This window comes from Lutjanus erythropterus, chromosome 11, assembly GCF_056507025.1.
Source record: "Lutjanus erythropterus isolate fLutEry1 chromosome 11, fLutEry1.hap2, whole genome shotgun sequence".
NCBI classification, from domain to species: Eukaryota; Metazoa; Chordata; class Actinopteri; order Lutjaniformes; family Lutjanidae; genus Lutjanus; species Lutjanus erythropterus.
The window spans coordinates 2,104,385-2,119,470 of NC_139327.1; the positions used below are offsets into that span (position 1 = coordinate 2,104,385).

The 15,086-nt window shown below is 38.8% G+C and overlaps 1 protein-coding gene across 1 annotated transcript; it reads right to left on the reverse strand.

Moving 5' to 3' along the window:
* On the reverse strand, window positions 1-11,437 carry tiprl (TIP41, TOR signaling pathway regulator-like (S. cerevisiae)). The gene is made up of 8 exons (XM_084730510.1): window positions 11,342-11,437; window positions 8,209-8,336; window positions 7,024-7,203; window positions 4,553-4,652; window positions 4,312-4,443; window positions 2,161-2,256; window positions 1,995-2,057; window positions 1-707 (listed from the first exon to the last, which is right to left on the reverse strand). The coding sequence occupies exons 2-8, from the start codon at window positions 8,331-8,333 to the stop codon at window positions 576-578; spliced, it is 828 nt and encodes a 275-aa protein (XP_084586636.1). The 5' UTR covers window positions 8,334-8,336; window positions 11,342-11,437; the 3' UTR covers window positions 1-575.
* Between the last annotated feature and the right edge of the window lie 3,649 nt (window positions 11,438-15,086).

Sequence of the window (15,086 nt, forward strand, 5' to 3'; positions counted from 1 at the left end):
AAAGGCAGCCATCTATATTTGCACAAACAAATGTATTTGGCCATATAGTCGACATATTCACATAGTGTTTGACTTGCAAAATGGAAACAAAAATGTTCACTTTCATACGTCACCGTAGAAAATACAGTAGACAAATTTACAGAAATTCTTGATGACTTTGACTTGAGAAAATACAGTGCTGTTCTGTGTAGCTTTTTACAAACACATTATGGATGTACTCATAGTATAAGCATGGAAACAGCTATCCTACCAAGCCTCGTGTCAGAGGGCTGATCAGCCTGACAGTGAAAAATATTTCATAAAACAAAATCAGTCCAAATATGAACAAAGCCAGACTAGACCAAAGGATTTCATTGGGGTTTAAGTTTTTAAGCATCAAGCTGCCCTGTGCCTACAGTCAGGCTACAGTTTGACGAACAAATCATCATTGTGGTCACATATAAAAACTATTCCTGTACAGGTATCTGAAGGGGACGTCTGTGGCTCTGTTACTGTAAGGTTAGGGATGTGGTTTAAGACTATAATTCCCAGTTTTCATCATGCAACACATCAATGTGGACCCTCTGGTATACTGGTCACTGAAGGACTTCATTAACATCTGTCTGAGGCTCCATCAGTGGGAGCTCCAGCTTCTCACACTCTGTCAGCTTCAGGGTTAAGTGCTGGGCGATCTCATTAGGGTCAGTGTACAGAGCAGGCGGAACGTTCTGAAGGAGAGAGGAACAAGAAATACAGTGCATCAGTGGACACTCCACATATTGATAATCAGCCCCAGATTTCATCTTCGTACCTGAAATGTAAAATCTCTGTGGAAACCTACACTCCTTGTATGTGGTCCTGTCCAAAAAATCAAGCTAACATGCAAGATAACATGCAAGATCTGAGTCAAGATGTAATTGCTGGTGCTAGTTTCTAGCAGACTGTACAATATCCTTGTATTAAGCTGCTAGAAAGAATATCGCTTTGTCTCAATAAATGACAAACCTTCTAAAGCAGTGTTCAAGAGCAAGAGTGTTCTGCTCTTTTATACTTGTCCAAAGGACAATTCAGGAAGATATGGACTCCATACCTCTGCTTTTCCAACTCCACATTGCAAGTGTCATTTGCATTTTAAATTGTTATATTTGGGGTTTTAATTCTTTAATTTTTCTAAAAAGAGCACCTATTATTAATGCTGATTGTGTAGGCCACTGTTTTTGCTGAGCTCTTCATCATTTGTCAGATTTTCCATCTGATGGAGCTGATATATAAATTTAATTGAAAATAATAATCACTAGGAGTTTAGCCTGTTACAAGGTTTAATAGCCAAGAGTTTGATCTTTTAAAATATATTTTCCATCATAAATGAAGTGTAAAAATCACCCCCTCAGTTTTGTCGCAGTAATAAAGAATGATTGATGTATGTAGACATGAAAATAGTGTTCACATGCACACATGGTAATGTTGAGATTATTTTTCAAATGTAAAAAACTGGTATTACATTAACGCTGTATGCAAACATTGGTGATGAAGTTATACTGTGGTAATAAAAAAGGGTTTTATGTTCCTCTTCAATGGCACGTGGCAGCATTTTGTCAACCAAAACTGTGATAAAATGGAAAGGACAAAACAAACTTTATGTAAGAAAAAATGACTACATCATGTCATGTTAGCTAACATCAGACCACACACACACACTTCCTCTCAGCATTTTTTTTTTCAGGAGACATGAACCCACAAAGCTGACCCATATTGGACCCCCATCCCACCTAAAGACATGTCTTCCTTAAAAATAAACACATCAGTATGATGCTCTGATTATCATAAGGCCTATAAACGAGGTGATCTGCAATGTTAATAGTTTTGATGAAAAAAGAAATAAATATGCAGATTAGGTGATTTTTGCTCTTAAATTTTAATTTGCAAAACATGAGTAAACTCTATCAAGCACAGTTCTGCATGTTAGTGCTCTGAAGCTGTGCTGTGATATGAGTGTGTGACGTGTCACAGCTCACCTTCAGTTCTGCTACTTTGCTTTCCCTTGTGCTGAACTCTCGTAGCATGTAATCCTTTCCAGCCTGGAATCAAAAACAGCACAATAATTTCGTTACTCATTAGAGACTTTATCATAATCTGTGTGGATTAACATTTAAATCCTCCGACCTGCACCGCCCAACTAACCTCATGATACAGTCGTGTGTCATTTATTCTGATCAGCACTCCGTCCACTCGTAGGAAGAAACGCAGCAACAAGAAGAAGCTGGTGGGCATCACCCTCTGCATCATTAACCACACATACAGAAACATCAGACTGTCGAATGCAACATTATAAACTTGCCAAAGTTTGGAAATTTGTGTTTGATCGATCATATCTCTGTTGTCACTGTATTCTTAACATTGTATCTGATACAACTGGAAAGCCTGTTCATTTCCCTTTACAATGTTCCATTTGTCAGGATCCTGTATTTGTGGGATGAGCAGCACAGCTGATTATGTGGGTGGGACCCAAGTGAAATGTGCCAAATTTTCCTGCAAAAGTCAAAGTGAGTATTCTCCTGTTGGTGTTGTTGTTTTGAGCTGTTATTGGCTGATTGAACTCTCTATCAGTAACAAGAAAAAAAAAAGACAAGACATTCATAATTTTACACTTTATTCATAGAACAGACAGTTGGGAGCCTCAGTAGCGGGTGGAAGAACCACATGCAGCCAATGTGGTTGTGTTGGTCACTCAGCATATACACCACGCACAAGCTGATCTCACAAGTGTTGGGTTGATGGAGACGACGTGCTGGGCCTTCTTTTCCGATGACGGTTTCCCAGACTGTCCCTTGGCAGGTGCCCTTACGGAAGTGCTGCTAAAGTACATTGTAAGCTGTAAGCTGTCTTTCGCTGCGGTGCACACATCCATTGATCACCTGTAAATGCTCATAAATAACATTTTAACAGAAGTCATTTAACCTCAATCTAATATTACAGCAAATGAAGCTATGACTACTAAAGATCATCTGCTTAATATATATAAGAGTCCAGGCGAGACCTTGTGATAGTTCCAATAAATGCATAACCTATAGTTTACAAAATATAAAACAGAGTATGAACTGGGACAAATAAGACACAGTCTGAGACTTGTTGAAAGGTTAGGGTAAATGATAATGCTAAATGGGTGAATGATTTTGTTCTCATACAATAGACACCTGTAGCAGCATATCCACATTTAATTGCAGTGTGTGTGTGCGTGTGTGTGTGTGTGTGTGCGTGTGTGTGCATGTGTGTGTGTGTGTGTGCGTGTGTGTGTGTGTGTGTGTGTGTGTGTGTGTGTGTGTGTGTGTGTGTGTGCACTGTGCTCCTCTGATGGCAGTGTTCAGCACTCAGGCTCAGTCTAGGGTTCAGGCTCAGAAAAGCCATTACACAAAAAATCTACAATCTTTCACAAATTGGATTAGTATTATGGAAAGGTCCTATATTTTATTAGGCTACCATCATGATAAGAATAAACAGATGAAATGACGTTCTCATGATGTGTTCTGTACAGAAACACTGTTTTCATAATTAATTTTCATAAAGTTAATTTTAAACTAATCGTGTCATTTATGCAAGTAGCCTAGATATGAGCTATACTGCAACTGTCCATTTGAAAAACATAATGTTGGTCTAATAAAGCTAAAACTACGACAGCATGAATGGAGCACATCACTAAAGGACAGCTTATGAGTGGTTCAGACCGTCCTTCTAAAGGTAAACATTTCAGAAGGCATACCTGAGCTAAGGAGACTCTGGGAAACAGCCTGTAAGCTAACAGGAGACCTTAAGGCACAGCTTATTAGGTTATACATGCTAGAGTGATCGACGCAACCATGCTGGCTGACCTGTTACAAATCCTGGTTGAGGGATGGAGTGCCAGCCCAGAGCAACGTGTGACCAGCATGAGGTGGAGGAGCCAGGCTGTTGCAGCTGCATGTGGTTCTTTCACCCACTACTGAGGGTGGAGGAACCTACTGGGAAATTTGACACATTTCACTTGGGTTCCACCCACATTATCAGCTGTGCTGCTCATCCCACTAATGCAGGATCCTTACAAATGGCACATCATGGTAAAGGGAAATGAACAGGCCTTCCAATGATATCAAATACAATGCTAATAAAAGAGAAACTACAGAGATATGATCAACCAAAAACAAATTTCAAAACTTTCTTCATAATAACACATCCTGCTTCAGTAGATTAGGCACTGATTACACACACACAGTGTCTGGAAAATCAGTTAAAGGTGAGCAAATCTGGTCCTCATTTGGATCAGCACTATCAGCTTGTTTACATGAACACAACACTCACAATTTTGACGCTGATCATTGAGACTCCGTGGTCGTGCAGCTCGTCCTCGAACAACAGCACCTCATCAAAGAACATGATCTGTTCCCGAGCCTTCAGCTTCTCCATGTCGATCCGTTCCGCTGTCTTCATCACCTTCACGTGAACAACAAAGTGAAATCAAACACAGCTGGAAACACAGCTGTTCAAAGACACTAAACCACTCTGCATGTTTGTGTTCCATTCTATAGTGAAGATGACCCACCTTTATCTGCATACCTTCTCCTATAAGGGTGCCTCTGTAGTCTGTGGTGTACGTCCAGTCGTAGGGTCTCACCACCTCTTTGGAGTGTTCAGAGTCCGCTCTGAAGGAGATCACACAGACTCATGTTAACAACACAGGTGACACTCATTATGTTTCTGGAAATTAACTGCTTTTTACATTTTCACAGTTTTTTCAACACAAAAGTACACCCCTTTGTGTCATATCTGTGATGTCCTGTTGTCTCAGAGTCGAGGACCCCTTTTCTCTCTCTCTTAACTGCAGTGCAGAGTCTTATTGCCTGATGCAGCCTGACTTGCTGCAACAACAACACACTCAGGTTCTTCAGGTTGTGTCTGACAAAGAAGATATGATGTGTGCAAGTGCACAAGCAGCTGATGGACTAAAAGGGAGTGTAGAACAGCATACAAAACTGTTCGAAAATCTCCAACTGGATTCTGAGAACAAATCTACACATTAAAAGGCTGAAAAATTACTGTTTCCCACTGACCTTTTTTTAATCAAATCAGCAGCAACATCTTAAACACATGATTAAACTGTCTGTGGACAGACTCATTTATTCTGCAAACCTTTGAGCTTTAAAAAACTGTGCCAACAAAGAAATATCCCCGATGACAGGAGCAGGCTGCACTGAAACTATAATCAGTGGCTACATTTACATGCTCACTAGTTTTCCTACAATATTCTGACTTTGGATATTCTGAGTTAGGCCTTAATCGAAATGGATTATATTCTTATTTAGACACGTGGGACATGCTGGTATTATTCTGGTTTAAGGAGCATTCTTCAGACACGGAAACAGCAAATTGAGAATATGCCTCTAAGTTGTGTTTTTTACAGCAATTTGTGATACACAACATCTTCCACTCTGTGCTGTGAACAAACCAACTAGCCAACAGTTCACAAGGCTGAAGCAGAGATGCATGCCCAAAGGGAAATCTCAAATTTATGCTCAGAAGGAGGAACACACTTTTAAATATTATTTTAAACATTTTATATCAACAGATTTTGGTGGTTAAATGGATGAAAGACAGAGGCAGAAAGAAGCATGCATAATCAGAGTATGCACACCTGCATGTGAATGGGAATATTACAGGTCATTTTCATTAGCCATGTAAACAGCATAGTAGGAACATGGTCTTTTACAGAATAAAGACAAAAACTGGAATATTGTGTGCATGTACATGTTTGGGCCAATATGTGTTTGGTGTTTTCTACTCTGAAACACTTAAAATCACAGCACAGATCAATCTTCACTGACTATGTTAACATGTACAAAATATTCAGTTTCTTGTCCTTAGTTTGAAAATGACAATATTCCTACTGTAATGAAAATGAATACTACACTAATACAGACTATTACAGACTCTGATTAACATAACAAACACAGCCTCCCTCTGTCATTCATTCAACCACCTTAGTGAAAAGATTAGCACTGTGATATTTGTCCATGTAAAAACCTGTTGATATCCACATCTTTCATAATGTTTAACAGAAGAAGGTGTGTTTCTCCTTCCATCCAGCAATGTGGGCTTTTCTTTGATGCATGCATCTCTACCTCAGTCTTGCAAACTGCTGGCTAGTTGGTTTGTTTACAACACACAGATCTGACCATAAAACAGGCAAGTAAAAACCCAACTGAGATGCAATTTCTGCATCTACATATGCTACATGTCAAGAATGCTCCTAAAACCTGAAACATACATACATACATGTATTAATTGGAAAATCCAGTCCAGTCTGAAAAAGGCCAAATCAGGAACCTCCAAACAAAATATGTCGTTTACATGACCAGCATCTTTTTTACAATACTGACATATTCTAAATCCTAGATTCTGGTATGTGTACTACTGGTGATACATGAACTCCTTCTAGTAGTACACAGAAGAATATCAGAATTTTCATATAATTTCAAAAAACATACAATACTCTCAAATGCTACAAAATTTAGAATGGGAATATGTAAAATATAAGATAACTGAAATATAAGTTAAAATAAGTTTTCTTTCCTATATTTTTGTTTCAAAGTCAACCAGCTATGACAAAGAGAAAAATAGATCAGGAACCGCTGTGTTGAAAAGAAGTGGGTATCACTGAACTGAGTGCTAGTGGTTACTTAACAAGCACCAGTGAAGCCTTCACAGCACCTCCTGCCACCACACAACACAAAACAGTAAGGTGGTACTTGGAGAGCTTAGTATTTTCTCAGGTGGTACATGGTATAAAGTTTGAGAAACACTATTCAAAATAATAGCAGCAACTCAGTGCGCATGTAAATGTTGTCACTGACACACACACAGTGCAAGTGAGTTGCTCTAAGGAGCCACAGTGTAATACAAGTCAGATTTCAAAAGGATAGTGGAAATCAAGGAGTGTCAGAAATTCAACAGCGATTCAACAGTTCAGGCCACATAACTGTGGCCTTTGCTAACACACTGTGATGCTCATCTTGCCTGCTCTCCAGCCATTCCTGCGCACAGGCCACCTTCACAGCATCCTCCATGTTGTTGACTCTCTTTAGGGCATCGATTGCATTGAATTCGATGCCATAGCCGTCTGTGTGTTGGATGCGCAGGACATTGTCCCCAAACAACATCTCTGGAAGGGAGGGCATGTTCATCTCCTCTGCTAACCTGGAAAGAGAGAAGAAAAGATTCATTTCTTTGTGGTGAAAAAAATTACACGCATTCTTTAACCTATTAAAGTCTTGATTTTCCCATTGAAGTCCAAAGTTATGGCTGACGCTGTGTGAGAAAATTGCACATACAGAATAATATATCTCTGCAAGGTCAAAAGCTTTATTGAACATACTAGTGTTGTTAAAATATTGATCAATATCAATAGTGAATATTTGAAATGATTTCAATACTCTTGTTTCACAGTATCAATATTCTGGTACCAGCCCTCCTTCATACTTTTTCCTCTCTTTTACAGCGAGTTGACAAACACAGCTGCAGTGTCCACATAGTCCCGCCTCCTCTCACTTATTCACAGTGCTGTCTTCTTCTTGTCACTTGTCTCATTTGCTATATCCACTGTAATGTCATAGCCTTGTTTTGTTTGTCTTTTAATAAAAAGCTAAACTTTCATACTATCAATGCTGAGTCAATTTCCCCTGTCGTCTTGAAAATGGTATCAAATGTTGACATTTTTCAAGGTCCTGTATCAAAATTGGAGATTCCAGTATCATGACAAAACTGAATACATATTGGATATAATGATTGATACAGTGTAGGCTGGGGGATGTCTACCAAATTGGCATATGATAACATGCAGTGAAGCACTGCAATGGACCATGATATCATTGCTGAGTCTAAAAGGGTCTTCGTCTCTGCAACACGTCTGTAACTTAGTTGTATTTAAAAAGAAAATAATAAACGGAACATGGAGACATTGTGCAATGAACAGCAGCAACATCAACAACAACAACAGCAACTTCTTTTTATTTACTCTCCCAAATGTCAAAAACTTGGGTAACAATTCTAAGTGAAGTGATAAGTGATAGCAATAACTCCAAAATTTGGTAACTCTCACAGAAACTATTTTGATGAGTAGCGCTAAAGCCAGAGGAAAAATGAGGTGAACTGTCCCAACAAGCCGATGTATATCTGCTCCCCAGAATAAGAAGACCATCTCACCGTTCAATGTCTTTGGATTTCATGATGTGGTTTTTGGCAGCAGTCACTTTCCATGGCCCAAAGGTGAAGTCCTGCTTACTGCTCTTGAAACCATGTGACATCATCGTGGACAGAGTGGCGAACATCAACTGCAAAAGACATCAGCAGATCTTTCAAACAGAATGAGATGGACAGAGCCTGAAATAAGAGCATGTGGATGGAGTGTACAATCCCTTTCACTGGTCATACTTGTGTGGCTCCTCGATCCATTATGAGTTTCCACAGGTACAGCCAGATGTGGCATTCACAGTGGGGCTGCACAAATACTCAAAACTTAATCAAAAGTGCAATATGGCTTTCTGCAATTTTCAAAAATCACAGGAGGTGCAATATTTGTTACAGGCAAAATGTGTCAAAAAAAAAACAGCTGTTATGAAGAAACACTGAGCTGACTGAGTGATGGTCTGACACCAGCAGCCTCATTCTAGAAAAAAAATCCTCGTCCTATCTTAATTTAAGTTTTCAAGACAGGATAAATCCAATCCTCCTCTTAGAGAAGCAGTTTCTAAATTCATGTCTGTGTCCTGTCCTATCTCAGACCTTAACTGAAATTCTAACTAGAGCTGTAAACTTAATTCTCCTCTATCTGAGTCTAATGTATACACAAGACTGCCTGTATCCATGACAACTGCTGTCTCACTTCATTTGTCACTGGCTTGTGAATGGACAAGGAAAGACGGGTGTTCAGTTTTAGCTTTCATGAGTCACAGGAATTAATTGTGTCTTAGAGGAGAGGAAACACCACCTCTTTGGGAAGTTCCCATTATTGACCCATGGTAAGGATTTGAAGGAAAGGAGCCCATCAATCAAATTCAAACTTGATTGTCTTGGCAGTCAATATTCACCCATTACATGGGTCAGGGAAATTTAAAACATCATCACAGGGTTTGAGCAGCCTTTCAGTCATAGCGATTTGGAGTTGTTCCCCATCCTCACTGTCATTTCCAGACACACCTAACAACAGAGATGCTGCCATGTCTGACAGTTATTTTGAATTTATTTGAATCCTCCTAACTGAGGATATTCTTAGGATGCTTCTGTAATAGCTAAATTCTTATCCAAATATGAGATGGGATGTTTTCCTAAATGTAGTTGGGTCTGTAATATGCCATCCTAAACTGACATAAGAGAGGATTTCAGAGTTTTCTGTAATGAGGCCCCAGGGCTCTGCCAAGCCAGTCAAGTGCACAGGGGCAAACAGAAAGGTGCCTCATCTCGTATTAGCTGCATGTTATGATTTCTTATTTACATCTGCACATGTCAGGTTGTCAAACTGTAAAAAAGAAAAAAAAAGTTCTGAGCCTGCGAACAGCCAGCACCCTCCCAGTGATCTACAGATGGCTAGAGTGCAAATCTACTATACACTGCATGTACTGTAGTCAATATGGAAATGGAAGAAAAAACTAGGGCTGAACAATTAATTACAAATTTTTATCAAACTGTAATTTACAGGATGCACAATATTTGTTAAAGGCGTATCAAAATACTGTTTTAAATGAAATATTGTGGTGCTACAGTGGTGTCCTGGCCAACACATCATTCTACAGACTTTAGAAAATATCCATGTTTAGTACAGATCCCTGCAAAAAATAACATTCCATAATACTTTTAAAGGAATAGTTCACCCAAAAATGAAAAGGCTGAGTTTAGTTTCACAGGAAAACAGTGTCGCAGAATCTCCCTAGAAATGGAAGTGAATGGTGACCACTTTTCAAATGTAAAAACACAACAGAATAAAAACATAAAATGCCTCCATACTGCTTGTCTGCTGTAATCCAAGTCTCCCAAAGCCACAACATGCCATGCTGACAAAAAAAATGTTATTTACACCATATTTTTAGCCTGAATCTTCGCTGTGGATCTTTAGCTTGGAGTCACATTCACATGCACATACACACCATCTGAAGTGGGGGGGGGGGTATGTTGTGAGGGTGTGCAAATGTCATGTCAGGACTTGGATTATGCCAGACAAGCAGTATTATGGAGGCAATTTATGTTTTTTCTCCCTGTTGTTTTTTCAGTTTGAAAACTGGTCATCATTCACTTCCATTGTTTGGAAGATTCTGCAACACTGATTTCCTATGAAACTCCAGCAGTGTTCTGTGGACTAAAAAAAAACAGAACCGACCTTTAATCGGCATGATGGTGAGTGGATAATGACTGAATTTTCATTTTTGAGTGAACTATCCCTTTAATGTGTTTTCAATGAAAATGAAATTAATGATGTAAAAATTATCCCTTCTTCTAATGTTGTAAATCATATCACAATTAACTGCAATTAGATACTTCTTCAAAATTGTTCAGCCCTCGGAAACACATGTATCCTAACAAACAAACCAATACAAATAAGCTGAGGACAAAAAAGGACTGGCAGCAACAATAAAAATGAAAGGATCCACCTGATCCCACATGCTGTTAACTGATGCACCAACACACGTGCTCACATACTGACACACCTTCACATGTGCAGTCTGTTTCTGCCCATCCCAACTCCTCCTGTTACCACAATCACAGCTGAACTACACTGACAGTGAGTGAGTGTATGTTGATTAGAATTAAAACAAAGTAAAATGAATTGTTGGCACTTTAATTATATCAATTTAAATGTACTTAGTCCAATCAGTTCATATATTACGCCACATAATCATATATTATATTCATATATGTTTACATCAGTTGGTTAGCACCCAGAACATGTAGCCTCTTGAATCAATTAGTTCGGCTTCTGGTTATTTAACCACAATCCCAGTTTTATAGAACGTTAGAATAACGATCAGGAAACTTGCTTTGTTGTTTTGATTCACTAATTTAATCAGAAGTAAAAGTAATAACAGCAGGTGGAAATGTCTTCAGCTCTAGTTTCTGACAAAAATAACATGTATAACATGTATAAATGTTGTCAGTAGACTCTACTGTCCCTGTCATGAACACTGACATTAGAATGAACTGCTGTCTGTCGGCTCTGTCTGTTTGTCTGTCTGTGTGTCTGTGTGCTGGTTGGTTAGGACAGACAGCCTTCAATAACCACAGACACCGTCAGTCAGTCCAGCTGTGTGTCACAACCCATTTCATCAGAGAAAAAACATCTGTTTACCTCGGTTTTGTTGTCAACTGCTAACTGTCATGGAGTCTACTTGAGTGCGCCGGTAAAAACAGTCCGGTTAGCCGCTGCGCTCACACTGTGGTTCCGCTATTTGGTCACGTGTCGGTCTGCTGTTACAGTCAATCTAAAGGGCAGATTCCGAGCACACCGCCCCCTGCTGACGGTGCAGCTGAGTGCACCTTCAGGATGGAGCCATCAAAGTCTTTCTCACTATGGACGCTCTTGCAGGAGTATCATTTCCACCATTGACATTCGATTCTTGTGTTGAACTGTTGTGTGAATGATCCCTGTCTTGTTTTATATATATATATATATATATATATATATATATATATATATATATATATATATATATATATATATATATATATATACTTTATGTAACTGTAACTGTATATATGTGTGTGTGTGTGTGTGTGTGTGTGTGTGTGTGTGTGTGTATATATATATATATTTTGTTTGTTTGTTTGTTTTGTTCATCAATAATTATTATATCAATTATTTATTTATTTATTTGTATTATTTCAGCAGAGGTAGAACAAATAAACTTACAGCAGCGGAAAAGATATTAAAGAAAGTCTACACCACTGTGAACATTCAAGGTCAAACCCCCCACCCCTGTAGCAACCTGTGTCCTCCCCTCCCCTCCCCTCTCACCATAGTTCTATCTTAAATAATAGATACAAAATAATACACAGATTCATAAATAACCAGCCTTCAAATGAAATGCACTTCCATACAACATAATAGTTTACAGATAATATGTTCAGATCAACAGCTGCAGCTGCAGCTACAGAGGTCCATGCCTGAATAGTCCATTCAGTGGCTCCATGTATTCCAGCTATAGATTGTTCAAAAAGTATAATATTCAAAAAATATGTCAGCCATTGCACATGAGTGAGTGTATGGGGGGGGGGGGGGGGGGGGGGGTTCCATCTAAGCACTAACATCTTCTTCGCTGCTGTGAGGCCTGAAAACAAAACTTAATATTGGGAGGGAGAAAGAGCCAGTGATGATACCATTCAAAATCAACAGCCTGGGACAACAAGGTATACGCACATCCAGTAAATCTGTTAAGGTAGATGATACCTCTTTCCAAAAAGCAGCAACTGCAGGACACTCCCAGTACATATGTAAAAATGAACCCATGAGACCAAGGGAACATAAATGACAAGTTGGAGAGGATGCAAGTTTCATGAGATATCATTTTGTAGGAGTGAGGTATAGCCTATGTATAAAATTAAAATGAATAAGTTTATGGTTAGGATTTTTGGATGTGTGATTCAAGTTGTCCAAGACAGCCAACCAGTCCACATTACCAATGTCTCTCTCCCACACCTGGTGAATAGCAAGTGGGCCACAAGAAGAGTTCAATAACAGTATAAAGCTTAGACACTAAACCACTTGATTAGACATCAACATCTAAAAGGATATGAAGCTCATGAGTTTGTAAAGGATGGTCCCAGGGTACCCCATAGGCATGCATTGAAGATCTGAGTTGCAGGTACAAGAAAAATGAAGAACCAGGTAAATCAAATGATAATTGCAAATCGTTGAATGCTCTGAGGCCCTCTTCATTATAGACGTCTCACAAAGTATGGATTCCTCTGTTGCTCCACTGGGGAAATGTAAAGGGGACGCCTCCAGTAAGGAGGGCAAAATTATGAAAGATAGGACTGTGAGTATGCCACTTTAGATGAGAATGAGTTGCTTTTCCTACTTTTTGCCAGGTTGATAAAAGGAAAGACATTATGGGGCCCAGTTTAGATTTGGAACATTTATGAGAGAGATTAGTGTATACCAAGTCTTGTAATCAATGAGGAGAGGCCAGATTCTCCTTAATAGCTCTCCATGAAGGTACTAGCTTGGGGTCAAACCAGACTGATAATGGCACAACACATATGACCAGAAATACATCTCAAAATTAGCGACGGAAAGTCCTCCTTCTTTCCTGACACGTTGTAAGGTAGACAATTTGAGACAAGGACATTTGCCTTTCCAGATAAATTTAGAGATAAGGTCATGGATCTTACCCCAATAACCCTGAGGGGGTGAGAGGGGAAGCATATTCAAATAAAAATGAACCCTTGATAAAATATCAGTTTTTATAGTTGAGATACGTGCTGTACGTTTCACATCAGTTTCAACTCTGCTTAAGATGGCCTGAAAGTTTTTATTAAAAGTGGTGTATAAGGAGGGAAAAAATCAACTGCTAGATAATTAAAAGACTTCACTACTGGAATATTGGATGGTATGGTGGAAGGTACAAGGAAAGAGTTGAGAGGAAGTAGTGATGACTTAGACCAGTTAATTACAAAGCCAGATAAAGCACTAAATTCTTCAAACGTGTCCAAAACCTGGGGGATGGAGGTATGGGCATTATCAAAATATAATAAAATATCATAAGCAAATAAAGATATTTGATGTGATGTTTTACAAAAGGTAATGGGAGAGATGAATGGGTGTTGTCTTGTTTTTTGCACCAAGGGCTCAAGAGAAAGGGCAAATAATAAGGGTGAAAGAACACAGCCCTGCCTAAAACCCCTTGAAATACTAAAATAAGGTAAGAAGAGCTTTCCTGTAATAATCATGGCTGAGGGGTTAGCATATAGGACTTTAACCATGTTTATGAAGTTAGAGCCCAAGCCAAATCTGTCCAAAGTCATCCATAAATAGTCCCATTCCAGGCGATTGAAGGCTTGTTTAGCATCCAATGAGAGGACTGCACAAGGAGACGCAATATCCTTAGAGAAATGTAGAACATGCAATAGTTTACGTTCATTGTCTGCTGCGTGGAGAGTTTTAATAAAGTTGGTCTGATCATGATGTACAAGTTTGGATCATATGTGTTTCGAGTCTTACCGCTAGCACTTTAGTGTATATCTTAATTTAGGCGTTTAAAATTGAGAGAGGCCTATAGTTGCTACAGAGGGTGGGGTCTTTATTTGGCTTTAGGAGAATAGTCAAAATGGCAGAATTGGCATCCCTATCAAAGAATCCTTTATCAATAGATGTAATAATCATCTCTAACATGAATTGTCCTAGACAATCCCAAAATGCAAGATAGAATTCAGGGGGGATACCACCACTGGAGATTTGCCCTTTTTCATTGATTGAGTGGCATATTTGAATTCCTCTAGAGAAATAGGGGCCTGCAGGTGATAGATATATATATCTATATGTGTAACCTGAATAGTTTGTTTCCGGTTCTCACAGATTATTAATTGTTGTTTTTTTTTCCAATTCTACAAGCTTTAATTCCAATTTGTTAATTTTACTTAGCCAAGACTTATTAAAATGGGAAGCAAAGGATATAGTGAAGTTCCTAATGCATCCCTTCAATGCGTACCAGAATATCCGGAGGTCATCAACAGTACCAGAGTTTTAACAAGCTCACCCCTAATTGCACTTATATAATTAAATTATAATAAAATAATATAATAAAATAATTGCAGTGATTAGTATTTTCCAAGAGGGTGGTGTTAAAATACCAGCAGGATGCTTTAGTAGGTCTGTTTATTAAGGTAAGATTGACCAGTATGGTCAGACAACGGACAGGGCACCATTGATGCATCATGTATTTCTGAAATGGCTGGGGAAACAAAAATGTAGTCTATACATGAGTAGGTTCTATGTCTATTTGAGAAGAAACTATATTGTTTGGCTGTAGGATTAACCACTCTGAATGCATCTAACAGATAAAAGTCTGAAACAACCTGAGACAGAAAAGATGATG